At 42.6% G+C, this 13268-nt stretch overlaps 1 protein-coding gene across 1 annotated transcript; it reads left to right on the forward strand.

Moving 5' to 3' along the window:
* Positions 1-2822: 2822 nt before the first annotated feature.
* On the forward strand, positions 2823-8655 carry LOC109857166. The gene is made up of 2 exons (XM_020433281.1): positions 2823-3473; positions 7576-8655. Exons 1-2 carry the CDS (start codon positions 3188-3190, stop codon positions 7713-7715), a joined length of 426 nt encoding a protein of 141 aa, XP_020288870.1. The 5' UTR covers positions 2823-3187; the 3' UTR covers positions 7716-8655.
* Positions 8656-13268: the final 4613 nt, after the last annotated feature.

The following is a 13268-nucleotide window of genomic DNA, read 5'->3' on the forward strand; positions in this document are numbered from 1 at the left end:
TAACGTTCGACATTTTTCAAGACCGTTCCGCGTACCATCACGAACGTACTCTCTCCATTATGCCGTTCATAGCCGTGAAAAATGATCGGGCCGGTAATCGTCTTCGGTACGAGTTAAAGTCGCGGTATTAACTACATCCTGGCGCGGAACCCCTGCAGATCGGTTTCTCCCTAATTTTTGACGATGCGCTGACGTCACGGGTGCACCCGGGGACCCCGTGTGTTCCGGTCTGCTTGACCAGGACCGGAAGTGGCGGGCCGATGGGGAGCGCGCACTCGAAACTCAAAATCCCCCACGAAATATATATCCCGATGTTCCCGTGTTTAAACGAAGAGGAAGTCGGCATTTCCTCGGAGATCCAACGCGGCTGCGAAACGAAAGAGAGAGAAACAATCCTCGCTCCGGAGAACAACGCGTTGACACAGATTCGTGATGTGAGTTCATACGTTCGAGCGATTTTGAAGGAGAGAAAAAAAGAGCGCGCTTGACAAATACACAAATTCAGATTCAAATTCCCATGAAGAATCATTTCACGTACCGAACGGATAATAGTCAACAATCTCGAGCGAGCCGCTGCAAGATTACGCGGGGAAATAATCACGGGGGCAAAGCGCATAATAATCAGCAATAATAACCGAACGACCGTCTCCCGTGGAGTATTACGAGAAAAAATCCCGAGAAGCAATCACAAACTTAATAGTCGTTACGGGCGCTGGCCACCGATGGTCATGGTGTGTTCACCTGTCCGTGCGATGCGCGCGTGTATTACAACATGCACGCATACACGCATTTTGCGTCGCGCCGCAACAGCAGCGCGCGCCCGTGCTTTTCTGTAACGGTCAAATTTACCCCCGTCCGTCGTTCGGCCGGTCGTGATATAGCAAACCGTGACTGTGCGTTGCACAGTCCACCCGGTATCGTGTGAGATGCTTATAATTGCATGTCTCGAATCTTACGGCGGTCAGCGTCACGCTTTATTTCGTGTACGTACGTGCACACAGTGGCGCATTTATGTTCCCGCCGCCCTCGGGCGTTCTCTATCTGCATATCGCCTCCGTCTCGCCCACTCGGACCTTGTCCGTAAATGGCACGTCACTTAAGAAGGACTTTATATGCTTAACTGTGTTAACGGCTCCATTTTTCCGGAGCACTCAAATCTCAAAAAAGTAAAAGTAATATTTCAATCGTTATTAGAAATTTTTGATAATCGTGTGTAGGTTCGTGAAATAATATCAAATGTAGTTTATTTGATATAATATATGTGTAATTTTATACAATACGATGTTTTACTCCTTAATTAAAAAAATTTTTTTAATCGTTTCCTTAAAATTTTTTTGAGTTTTTTTCAAGCAGCTTCAAAAAAGCGCAGAGCAAACATTTTTCGACTGCAATTTATAGTCGACGATTGCATTCACGGCAATTTTGTGACGGTAGACAATTTTTGAGAAGTTTTTGCTCGAAGAGAATCAAGGATGAGAACTGCAAGTTGATGGATGAGACGGCCAAGTTATAAACTACGCTTTCAATGTTCCGTATAAAAACGCGTCTTTATTAGCGTCGAGCTGTATATTAAATTGTTATATAATAGTCTCGGGTTCGTCGAAAAAAAAGTGCAAAAGCAAAAGACCTCTTGGAAAAAATAACGATTAAGACTTAATACAGTCGATATAAAAGCGAAGCACCAGAGAAATTCGGCGACGTGCAAAGATGCAAACGAGAAACGAAGAAATATCGATCTTATGAATACTAAGTAGGTGTGTAATATGTGATGCATTCTTTATTGTCACACGGCGCTAAACATATATGAAAACCGATGCAATTGCGATCAAGACTTGTTTATCAAGACACCGAAAATTCTCTGCGTAGTTCGTGAAGGCGATTCGAAGGGCGATTTTCTGCCTGAAACTTGCTTCCACTTGGTCTCTCCCTCTCGTTCTCTGGCTGCTTCACCTGCTCGGACGACCGTTTTTTCTTCTTGCTGCGGAGAACGTTCGACTTCCCGCAAAAATATTCCGGGCAGTCGTGCTCCACGACAATTGAACAAACTGTCCCGCTCAATCTCTCATTGGTGCGACTAAAATTATTCTCTTTCACAAACTTTCATCGAAAACATTTCCTGAGTTTGTTCATCATCGTGTCACAAAACTGTGACGTCTACACACACACACATCCTTAGATTAGATAATTAGATAAAATAACCAAGCGCGTATGTACGCATCTAACACTTGTGAATATATATTTTTTGTCGTCTTAAAATTTATTTATAAGAACTAACTTTTTGAAAAAATAGAAATAGTGACATGTAGTCATTTCTATATGAAAAGAAGAATAAAAAGATCTCCTGCGCTAGGCTAATCGGAGGCGCTTGATCTAGAGACTAGAGATAGGAGGGGAAAGATCGTTTCAAATCTCTTCGCGGCACGCTCGAACCGCGAGCGATCGTGATCGCTCTATACATCGCACTACTTAAAAAAAAAAAGACAAATAGCGCGATGTGCGCACGCTTCTACGGTATAAACGCGCTCTTCCCTACCTTGAAGTTTGAAAGATCGCTTAGCATAATCCGTTGGACGGTTTCAAGCGCGAAGATGCGATGGTGAGGGTACACGTGGATAGCGCGCGAAAGAGTAAGAGACGGAGCGAGCGGACGCTTTGGTGAGCACGACGAGGACACGGTTAAAGAAAACTCGCGCCATTTTTACTGCGCAACTCGTACGGCGCACCAATCAGATTTGAATTCGAACAGTCAGGAGAAGGGACCTCGTGGTTGCGTTACAAACCGACCTGAGCTGGTCGTCTCTGCCGTCTCCGATGATCTCGTCAGAACGAGTCTAACCGTGGCACAGTGAGGATCAGGTTCTTGCTGATCGAAACAACGTCTGCGTACGACGTGTCCACGCAGGGCGTCTACGAAATTAACCGCGCCGCGGTTTCAAAGAGAGAAACGTCACAGAAAAGTCAAACCGCTCGACGGGACTCTTATTGTCAACGACTCTGCTGCTCTTCTGAAACACGTACGAATAAAAAATCGAGAACAATCAGCGATCGTGGCGCGACATCGGCCACGACGAAATTACGACCACGGCGCGCGAAGACTGAAGACGGAAATTCGCCAGGAATTCGAATTGAATTATAAGAATCGGCAAACTCTGCAAGCTCTGTAAATTTTAAAGAAGAGAGTCTCGAAATGCTGGCAACTTCATTCCGTTACGAGGTGAATTATCACACTACGCTGTTGCCCATGACGTCGCAAGTACCACGTTGCCTGTTCGGCAAGCCGAACCCACGGGACACCATCGAGATGCTCCAGGAGGCGTTGGACGCGGAGAGGAGCAGGTTCGCCAAGAGATGGGGAGTGAATCCCCTTTCCGAGGACAAAGAGAATAATTATCAGAGACGGAACAAGGAGCGGATCGAGCTGTCGCCCAACAAAAAGCGCAGTAATCCGTATTCAAGGCAAACCAACATTCACGGTGAGCAACATTTTTTTCTCTTTCGCAAAATATCAACATCGGTCTTGATGGTTTATTGACGAGCGCGCGGCGGCAATTACACGACGAGGCGCCGCATAAATGCCGCCAATAATCGACGCATGCGGGAATATGCATGAGAGTACGCGTGCATGAATCACGCGACACATCCCGATTCGATATCTCCTTAACCGGACAAAAAATGCAGAAATCTGTTCGAAATGCACGCGTCGATCGCGCCTAAAAGAATATCGCGCTTTTCGCGATTCTCTCGCATTTCTTGGCTTTAACGTGCATAGCTACGCTAAAAATATCTTCCACACATATAATTCAATATGGCATACCGCTAATGTTTCTTCAAGGTGGCCGACTAAAATATGCGCTACGTGGTATTAATAAATAAATTTTGTGTTTCTTCTTAAATTTGCGCGCGCTTCGTGTAAACGCGCCGTTGAAGAAAGTTAGATTCGATGTTAAAAGCAACTCGTTGCTATTTTAACTAGCAAATGCGATTTGTGGCCTGTGAATTAAACGAGATAAGAGTAGCAACGACTTGGTTGCCACTTTCCGCTGCGCCGTGTCGAACATGCCGCGCCTTTTTGGCGGGAAAGTCGGGCGCGCAGGCGCGGCCCGGTCGCGTGGCACCGACCTGTTTTCTTATTCTAAGCCCGTCGTCTCTTCCGTCTTCCCTCTTCTTCTATGGCCATCCCTCGACTGAGTACTCCCGGCTACTGGTCTTACGCGCGCTCCTTTGGAGAAACAGCTCCTTCTATCCCATCGAGCTATCATTTCTTACGCCCGAAGCACGCGTCGTAAACGAGTCCCATTGCGACGATCATCCAGGTGGTCCAAATTCGAGGATTTATATATGAATTTATTACTTTTTTTTTTTTTTTTATTAAGCTACTTTATAAAATAAAGATAAGTCACGAATAGTCTCTACAAAATGTCGTCAGGTGTTAAATTTATCTTCTATTTTGTCGTAAAAAAATCAAATTCTTCCCGATTAAATTTAATTAATTAATTGCAAGAACAATTTGACATTTGCTTGTTTATTCGGAAAATTTAACTCGCGACGCGATTTGATTTTTGATGTGTGACTTCTACGGACTCTAGATTTCGGGAAAAAGTACATCAGCTGGCTCGTAACAACCGAAAATATCTACCAGAAAAATATTTGCGTTATCAGTAAGAGAGATAAGTAGAGTAGTCTCGCGCGTGATTGCGTGAGAAACTTGGTTGGGTCGGTGATCGGTTTAACCGCGGGATGCAGTTGGGAAAGGATTGTGTCGTCGCTCGAAAGTGAATCACGTCTGTGAGTCATGCATCTAAGGCAATAGACGTGAAATACCTGCGGGAGAGAGGATTCCGACGTGAGTCATCGCGAAGAGTCCTAATTCCCCAAGGAGTATAAAAAAGAGCTCGCATTCCTTGGTTTCTTCGAGCACGGTGTATTAACTACGCATAGAGCGCGTTTTTTTTGTCGCGCCGATTCTCATTGTGTGCGCCATGGAAACAACGTTCTCTCGACCGAAGCGCCGCACTTTTGCATGTCTCCGCATGCGAGATGAAAACAAATACACATGTGTAAGACAGTTGGGGGAAGATCGTATTGAAGAATTTTTCATTTAAGTAATATGCATGTGATAGCTGTACTTGCGCCGTTTTGAGATATACAGTAGATATATAAGTGTAGATATATATATATATATACAAATAAATATATAAGTGGAGGAATTGATAAGCAATGTGATATTACCGTCGCTTTATTTATGCGTCGTTTGTTTTCAAATATTTCAACCGTCCCTCGTAAATGATTTGCGCAAACCGTACCGTCGTCGGTACGTTGAAAAAACACGTGTGCGCGATAATCACCGTACAAGGTTGCATTCGTTTTCTCTTAAACCCTCGAACGCTCAGATCCTGTGCCTGTTTGCACTGATAATCCTGCAAACACAGTGTGATTCCTTGGGTTGGAAACACCGAGAGACACCGGGAGACCCTCGAAAATTCAACGGAGCGGGACGGCGCAACCAACTCTTTTTCCACCGACACCTGTTGGCCCTTGCTACGGGCCCATGACGACAGGAACGTATTTTCTCACGATTAAATCAGACCCGCGAGCACGCGATACCGTGCCGCGAGACCTTCCGAAGGTCGCGCGTCACCTGCCGAAGCGACTTGCACTTGATGCGAGTACAAGGGCTGGAATATATGTATAAATTCTCTCTATCGCCGTTTCTCCCTTCATTTCTCTACGATTTTAAACTCCGAAGCTTACCTCTAACATTTCGTAATGTCAAGTAATAAATTTATTCGGTCAGTGTTTTTAATTTATTTATATATTTGTCTCAGTGGAGTAATCTTATCGCTATTTTCGTTGCACTCGCGTGACTTTGTACTTGTATAGTTAAAACAAATCTGCCTAAAGAATCTTTATCTGCAATCAAAATAAATAGACTTTCCAAGTTGAAAATAAATTTCCAATATGTTTTGTCCATTTGGCTAATAATTGGCAAAAACTGGCGTTTAGTTTTTCTCCTTACTAGAAGAAGGAAAAAAAAATAATACGAATCGCGTGTATCGGAGAAGCGACGAAACGTCGCGGCATTATTTTCATGTCATGACATAGAAAAACTTTTGACGTTTACACGTGATCCCGCGAAGAGAAGTCGACAAAAGGACCCTTTCGATTGCAACTTAAACCCTGCTTGCATGGTTTTCCCGCAAAATCGGAGACGCTTTAGAAAAGCAATCCCAAAAAAAGATCCTACGCTCGGATGAAGAAAACGCTCGGTTGAAGGAGGATCGCGCGTCTGAGTTTGCGGGACAAAGGGAAATTTTCGAAGAGTCTCGTTCGACGCTTACGGACAGGTAAGCGTCTTGAACGCGTCTAGGATCTCCTCGCGCTGAGGCGTGGAAACAGATGTTGACAAACGAAATCGTGGACTCGGAAAAAAAAAAAAAAGAAAGAAAGAGAGATGGAAGAAGAGAAAGGACGTTGGTCGAGGAAGAGAACTTGGTTTCGCGCACCATATGGTGAACCAATGCCAAAAAAGAGAGAAGCGCGGAGAAAGGATCATGTCCTCGACATATGGTCGTTGTGTGGATTTTTTTCGTCCTGTTTCTCGTCATTTTATATCACACCGCATTGCTTACAATTTGCTAACGCGTCCTTCCTTCTTACCTTATATTCCCGAACTGCTGTGACTCTCGTGTCGCACATGCACAAGCCGACCAAACCACACTCGTATCCGTTACTCGGACGCTGAGAAAACATTACGACACTAAGTTAACAAAAGAGAAATTGCGGTCGTCAAAATTAGTATCTGATGATTGCGAAACATTTTATCTTGTAGATATTTTATCGGAGATAAAGAAAAAACCACGCTTAATTTTCTCTGAAACTAATGCGCCGCATAAAATTTCGAAATTTCGGTCTCGTGCACTTTATCGAATATAATTCTTTAAATTCTTAAGAGACTACCAGAAAAATCTAGAGGTAAAAAAACATACGTAACTTTTTGTTTTACACTTTGCTTTTTGCGTTTTTTCATCGGGACCTCATCATAGGAAACCGAGAGAAAACTTGGCTAGACCGGTACCGTTAACATCGAATCGCACCTGTCAGTAGTCAGTCAGAAAAAGAGAGAAAGATGGAATAAAAAGAAACGTAGGTAGGGTGCGCGCTCAGGTGGTTCCCTGATCGAAAATAGGGGTCCCGAAGACGTTTTGTGTTGAGCGCCGTCTTTGTTGTGGAAATTTCGTGCATCTCCCGCACCATGTACTCTCTCTCCTCTACTTACAGGTTACGCGACTTCGCAATGAGACGCGACCCTATCGATCCACAAAAAAAACCTCATAAACCGCCACGGAGAACCTTGAAAATATACTTGTTACGAGGAAGCCTCACGTGTTTCCCTCACGAACATCTATTCAAATCGCGCGGAATGTAATCTGCGAGGTGAATACACCGAATGGCTTATTAAGCTTTTTGTTGTGTCGCGCCGAGTTTCACTTGTTTCTGTACATGATTCTTCGGGAACACTTACATGCGTATAATATTCACGTCACTCACGTATCTCGTTTAATATTTTTGTTACAGATTTCTGGAGATCTCGAAAGAGCGACAAGAAGCCTCTGGCAACGTCGATGGACGTCGTATCGAAGCAACATAGTGTGGAATCGAAAACAACGAAAACACCGGTCACGACAACACCGACAAAGAAGACGACGTTGAATTGAGGCGATTATATTGATCCCTTATTATAGACCCCGTGCACACGTGCGGTTTTCTCAACGTCAAGTTTTGCTACGCGGCGACAACATTATTGTTACTTCGAACACGCAACATACGAGCGTCTCAAAAAGTCGCTTCGAGGTTTTTTTTAGCTTAAAATTGTTACGTAAAGGTTAATTATATTGTTGAAATTATTAGAACCGATTCGAACATCTTAGCTTCAAGATGAAAAAAAAAAAAAAATCTAAAAACACTGCTTAAATTGCATATTAGGTTTTTGTTAATTAAATAGTATGAATTTGAATGTGCGCACGGGGATTTGGAAACTCCATTATGTAAATCAGCGCTATGGAAAGTTGTATATTTATTCTTTCATCTTTCGAGTATTACTATCGTCGATAATTTAGTTGTAGTAATATTTCGTAGGATTAATCGCAACAGACATAAATATTAAGTAAGTTTTTTTGTACATAATTTGCTAAACGCGATTTATGGAGGTTACAGATGGATTCACTGCCATATTAAGACATTTCGTCATTTCGAATTGGAATTAACGCTCAAATTTTTATGACTGATGAGTCATTGTTTTGATTTTCGATGATCCAATCGAAACTATTATTATTATTATTAGTTTTATCTCTCTTCTTTTGCGATAAGTCAGACAGACTTGCGATTTATCGACGTGTTTTCCTCATTAACGAGTCTCAAGCACAATGGCAATGAAGATCCATCGAAAGCCTGAAACGGTTGGTTCCTTCGATGGAGCAACAATGCAGCGCCTCCAAAGACTAACTTGATTGACAATTACGTCAACTCTACTTGCAACTCTCCTCTCTCGTCACGCGAGAGACAAGGAGACAGTCCTATGTACATGTTCGTCGTTTTTAGGATTTAAGAATCTCCTCTAGTCATAGCGAGTAAAATAATAAACTATTTTGCTTTTTATCTCATGTGTGTTGTTTCTTGTTATCTTTTTACTCGTACGACGTTAGAAGCGCTATGTCGCTAAGTTGGTTCGGTAACTTAGTTTTCGAATCCGATATGTTATACGATATGTTACAATCGTGAGTTTTTAATTTATGTTAATTGATGCATAGATGCGTCAACAGATATATAAATTTCCTCACGTGGATTACAAACAGCTGTCTTACGATCTCGCAGTTTTTTTCTCCTCGTCATGTCTTCGAGCACGCGTTTTATAATTTTATAAGAAAATTAAAATGTTTAAAATAATTACGACACAAGTTTCTGCGCATGTACGTTTCTCTCCCGATTGATTTTTGTTGTTAAAAAAATTAACAAAAACGCAGCAGCGACGATCTAAAGACTGATTAGTTAAAACGATAGAGTGTTGTTTCGCGCCGCATTATTATTGCTCTAAAATTGCCTCGCGTGGCTCGCGTCGCGTTATTCTCGCCTCTGCGAGAGGTCTTTAAATTAATAATACGTTACACGCGGACGTTAAAAAGCGGCAGGCAAATTGACATTATCACGATGTTTCATCGACACACGTTCTAGAGAGCAATCGACACACGTGGAAACCGAGTCGAAATCGTCGAAAATTAGCCAGCTGAGCAACACGAATCGCGTTTTGTAACGAACATTCTGTGTAACATCCACCTGGACGCGTGCCGTGGTGATACACTCATGGGGGTAAGACACACAGGGTGATACGAAAAACCATTGCTACCAACTATCTGTATATTGCGCGATGTGTACATATACGTATTGCTATGTATAATATTCGCATAGAAGTTTTTATTCCAAACTAAAACTTTGTAAATAAAAATTTATATTTATTGTATCTATGATATAAAAAAAAAATACCCAACAAAACTGTCTTTCAAACTTGATGTATGCTGATGATTTTGAAATAAAATATGTTTTTACACACACACCGAGTATAAATTCTTCTGTGAAACTAGAACCAACGTATATTTGCGTAGTAAAGCAGCGTGACGTCGAAAAACTATAATTTGTAGTAACAATTTAATGCGCGCAGCGCAACGGTTTTGACAGCACCCCCCATGTAAGTGGGTGGTTCACTTATCTGTACGTCGATACGAGCATGGGGGTGACTCGGCGCGGCCGCTATATGGTTAATTATAATGCGTGATGCACCGCAGGGTCTTCCGAGCCATGGGGGAACTATACGCGCGTAGGTAGGTAGGTAGGTAGGGAAGCAGCTGGTTCACATGGCTTTAGTGGCTGTCATCCTAGCTGGTCATTTCGATAATGTTAACTAATACGCCTCCACCCTCCTCGAAACGCGGAACCGTACTGGCGTTAAATCGAATATCGATGAGACGTTACCTCGCACAAATGGATTCTCGACCGTTACACGTTGCAACGGACATTTAATTAGCATCCATCGAACAGTTAACAGCAAATCATTACAAAGCAAATCATACGCGCGCGTTTTCCGAGAAATTTGCATTAAAAGAGTTTGTTATTTAACACACGCTAAACGCGCCTTCGGACATTCTTGCATATTTTAAACACGTTGTTGCATAAATTATTACACGAAGAATTAAAACTTCATATAAATACAAAATTCTCGAATATTCTATCAGATCGTTCAAAAATCGGTTTTTTTACACATTTATAGGATTTACGATTTTTTTCTCACTTCAACCGATAGGTAATATATCTCCAGGTGCGCTATCAAACGTATACCCTTAATGGGTATCATCGATACATGTGTAGCGCACCCCACTTTAATTGATTGAATTAGTTGTAGAACCAGTTTTGTACATCGGTACAGCGCACACCTGATCGCAACGAAGTTTTGACAGATCGATTTTGACGAATCGCTTGCAATCGCGACCGCGAACGATCTATCAAAGTGTTAGTTTTTTTTTTCCAATGTATAAGAGCTTTATCAATCATTCTTCGGATTTATGCTTCCGTTAAGTATCTCATTGCATCTATCACTTAAATGGAGGGAGCAGACAGAAGATTTTAATTTGAGATACTTCTCAGAGAATTGATGAATTACCAATAATTGTCCGCAATTACTCTCGAGAGATATTCTCCCCGTCGACCCCGATCGATACAACGGTTCGTTCACTTTCCCGCGAAAAATTCCAACTGTCACTCGCGTCCAGACGAGAACGGGTGGTGAGAAAAAAGCGCGTTGCGTCTCGTCGCCGGACGATAATAAATTACGATCTTTCCGGTAGATCGGGACGCGCGCGATTCTAAATATGAAGGGGGTAAATGTCCGATCGTCCGTAAGGATCGCCAAATGATGTTCACAATGGCCAAAACGAACTTGTCCAGTGGCATTTCACTTTCCAACGGTAGCACGCGTCCCCGATCCCGCGTGTGTGCCCACGTACACATTAACTAATGCCATGTAAACACGCGTCCGAGAAGGGCGTCCAGCCGGTGGTTCTAATTAAAGGACATTCATATCGAGAGGTCCACTTTTTTTTTTTGACCCCTTTTACTTTCGGTTTTCGCGAAAACTGGTTCGTTTTGTTCGTTTGGTTGGTCTGGGTCCGCCACGCGAGAGCGTCATTCGTCCGATGCTTTGCATACGCGATTTGACGCTTTTAAATTGTTGCTTCTGCTTTTTATGTCTCCCAACAGTCGACAATTCAAAACGGATGTGATTTGCATAATAGAAAAAAAACAAATACTATATCAATATGTTTGTGAATGACCTCGCGTACAAATACAAAATATTGCATTTAAAGATTGTCGCACTTTGTTCGCGTAATTTTTATCAATTTTTTATGTTATCCAGATTAATGTCATTAATTATATTTTTTTTTAATTTCGGAGACACGTCGCGCGTTCGAGAAAGAGAGAGAGAGAGAGAGTCGCCGAGACAAATCCTTACAATTTCAATCGCCAGTCTTACAATAATCCCATTGACGGTCTAAGTGCGACGGTGGTGATATTATAAATCTGTCAGTGGCACTTGGGTGCTATTCGAGTCACGGCGCTCTCAATGAAGTAACTACATAAGGCACACTCGACTGTTTAAAGACAAAATCGTTTCTTTCTTGCCGCTCGCATTTCACAACCGTTGATATCGATTCGTTTATTTATACCTAACACTTTACGATCAACGGTTGTTTGTGCAAGTGTTTGGATATTGATTTTCACGTCCTGTCGATTAAAACGCATGTTTTTTTTTTTTTTTTCAATTTCTATAAGTCGAGAGAGAGAGAGACGAGATATGTGATATAGGCAAAAAAACTATGTGATAAAAAAACTACATATTATCTCCGTCGTTCGAATTCGTTTTTTGATTATAAGAGACGATAAAAGAGAAACGTTTCTTTTTTTAAGACGCCCGATGAAATTTCAGCCAACGCGGCGGCGTGACTTTCCCCTCGCGACGAAGTTTGATCGATCCCCGCCGATGGATTACGGTTACACGAAGTAAGTGCGTCTGCAGCGTGCGGTTCCGTCCGTGCGGCGGGGATGTCACACGCGGACGAGACCTTTCCTCCGATTCTCTTGGCCGGTGGACCAAGACACCGCAAAAACTGATCGTACCGAGACCGTACCGGGGTTACGGAATCATCGCCGCGCCAAGTTCTTCTCTCACGGTTCCTTGTGAGAATCGTCGCGAATTTGATCGCAATCACAGTCGCAACGGAAACGGCGAACCGGACTATTCTTTCCAGCGAGCGACTCGCCTCTCGACGCGAATTATTGTTCATCTGCCATTACAACGTCCCTGAACTACCATTGACCATATCCAATTTTATGTCCCATTGAATCCACTCTCTTTCAAACTTGATATATCGTATTTTTAACCCGACGTTCTCAATAACGCGTACATCGCATCTGTCTTCATTAAATTTGTGTGATTTTTCGTTTGCGTTTATACAATGTACCGTTACATATGTAATTATTTTTTGTTTTGTTTTACAAGAGAAATGCGTCTCAGAAAAAAATAATATACGTGTATAGTAACATACATTATTACCAAAATGCAAGCGGTCCGTTAGCAATAAAACAAAAAAAAAATAACAATAAATGTGATAATAAGTGATAACACTATCTTAAAGAAATTTTATGTGGCGTTAGCGTGGATGAAAAAATAATAACACACATAATGAAACGAGGCTAGTGACGAAGGAAGATCGCCGGCAGGATGCCTCGCCTAGATCCTGTCTGGAGGCCGAAGAGAGGAGGTCCTTCGAAGCGTGAAATCACTTCCAGCTTGAATATAAAGAGCGAAAAAGCGAATGTCCGTTTGTGTTTCGGTCGTTCCGTGCCACCGCCTCCGCAACTACGCTGGAAATCATCGCGCGCCTGCTAAGCTTCTTCCCTTTGTGCACTGAGGGCTTCGATTACACTCCGTCCTCGGCAGTCCGGAGGAATCGGCCATTAGCGGCAGTTAAGAACACAACGACGCGATTACGGCAGAACGCATTAGCCGGGTGACATCGTCAGAAATTCATTTTTTTTTTTTTTTTTTTTTGATCATTTTTTCTTTATTTGCAATCTTGTTAAATGTAGTGGCCGATTTTACGCAAAGTGTTTGAGAGTGATTTCGCGAAATAACGACAATAATTTGCGCGAGGTGGGAATGA

Source organism: Pseudomyrmex gracilis, unplaced genomic scaffold (genome assembly GCF_002006095.1).
Source record: "Pseudomyrmex gracilis isolate BER0280 unplaced genomic scaffold, ASM200609v1 scaffold_0, whole genome shotgun sequence".
Lineage (NCBI taxonomy): Eukaryota > Metazoa > Arthropoda > Insecta > Hymenoptera > Formicidae > Pseudomyrmex > Pseudomyrmex gracilis.

Coding starts and splice junctions, on each gene's coding strand:
- LOC109857166 (XM_020433281.1), top strand. CDS start 3,188: ATGCTGGCAACTTCATTCCGTTACGAGGTGAATTATCACACTACGCTG. Junction 3,474..7,575: donor AAGGCAAACCAACATTCACG/GTGAGCAACATT, acceptor TTTTTGTTACAG/ATTTCTGGAGATCTCGAAAG.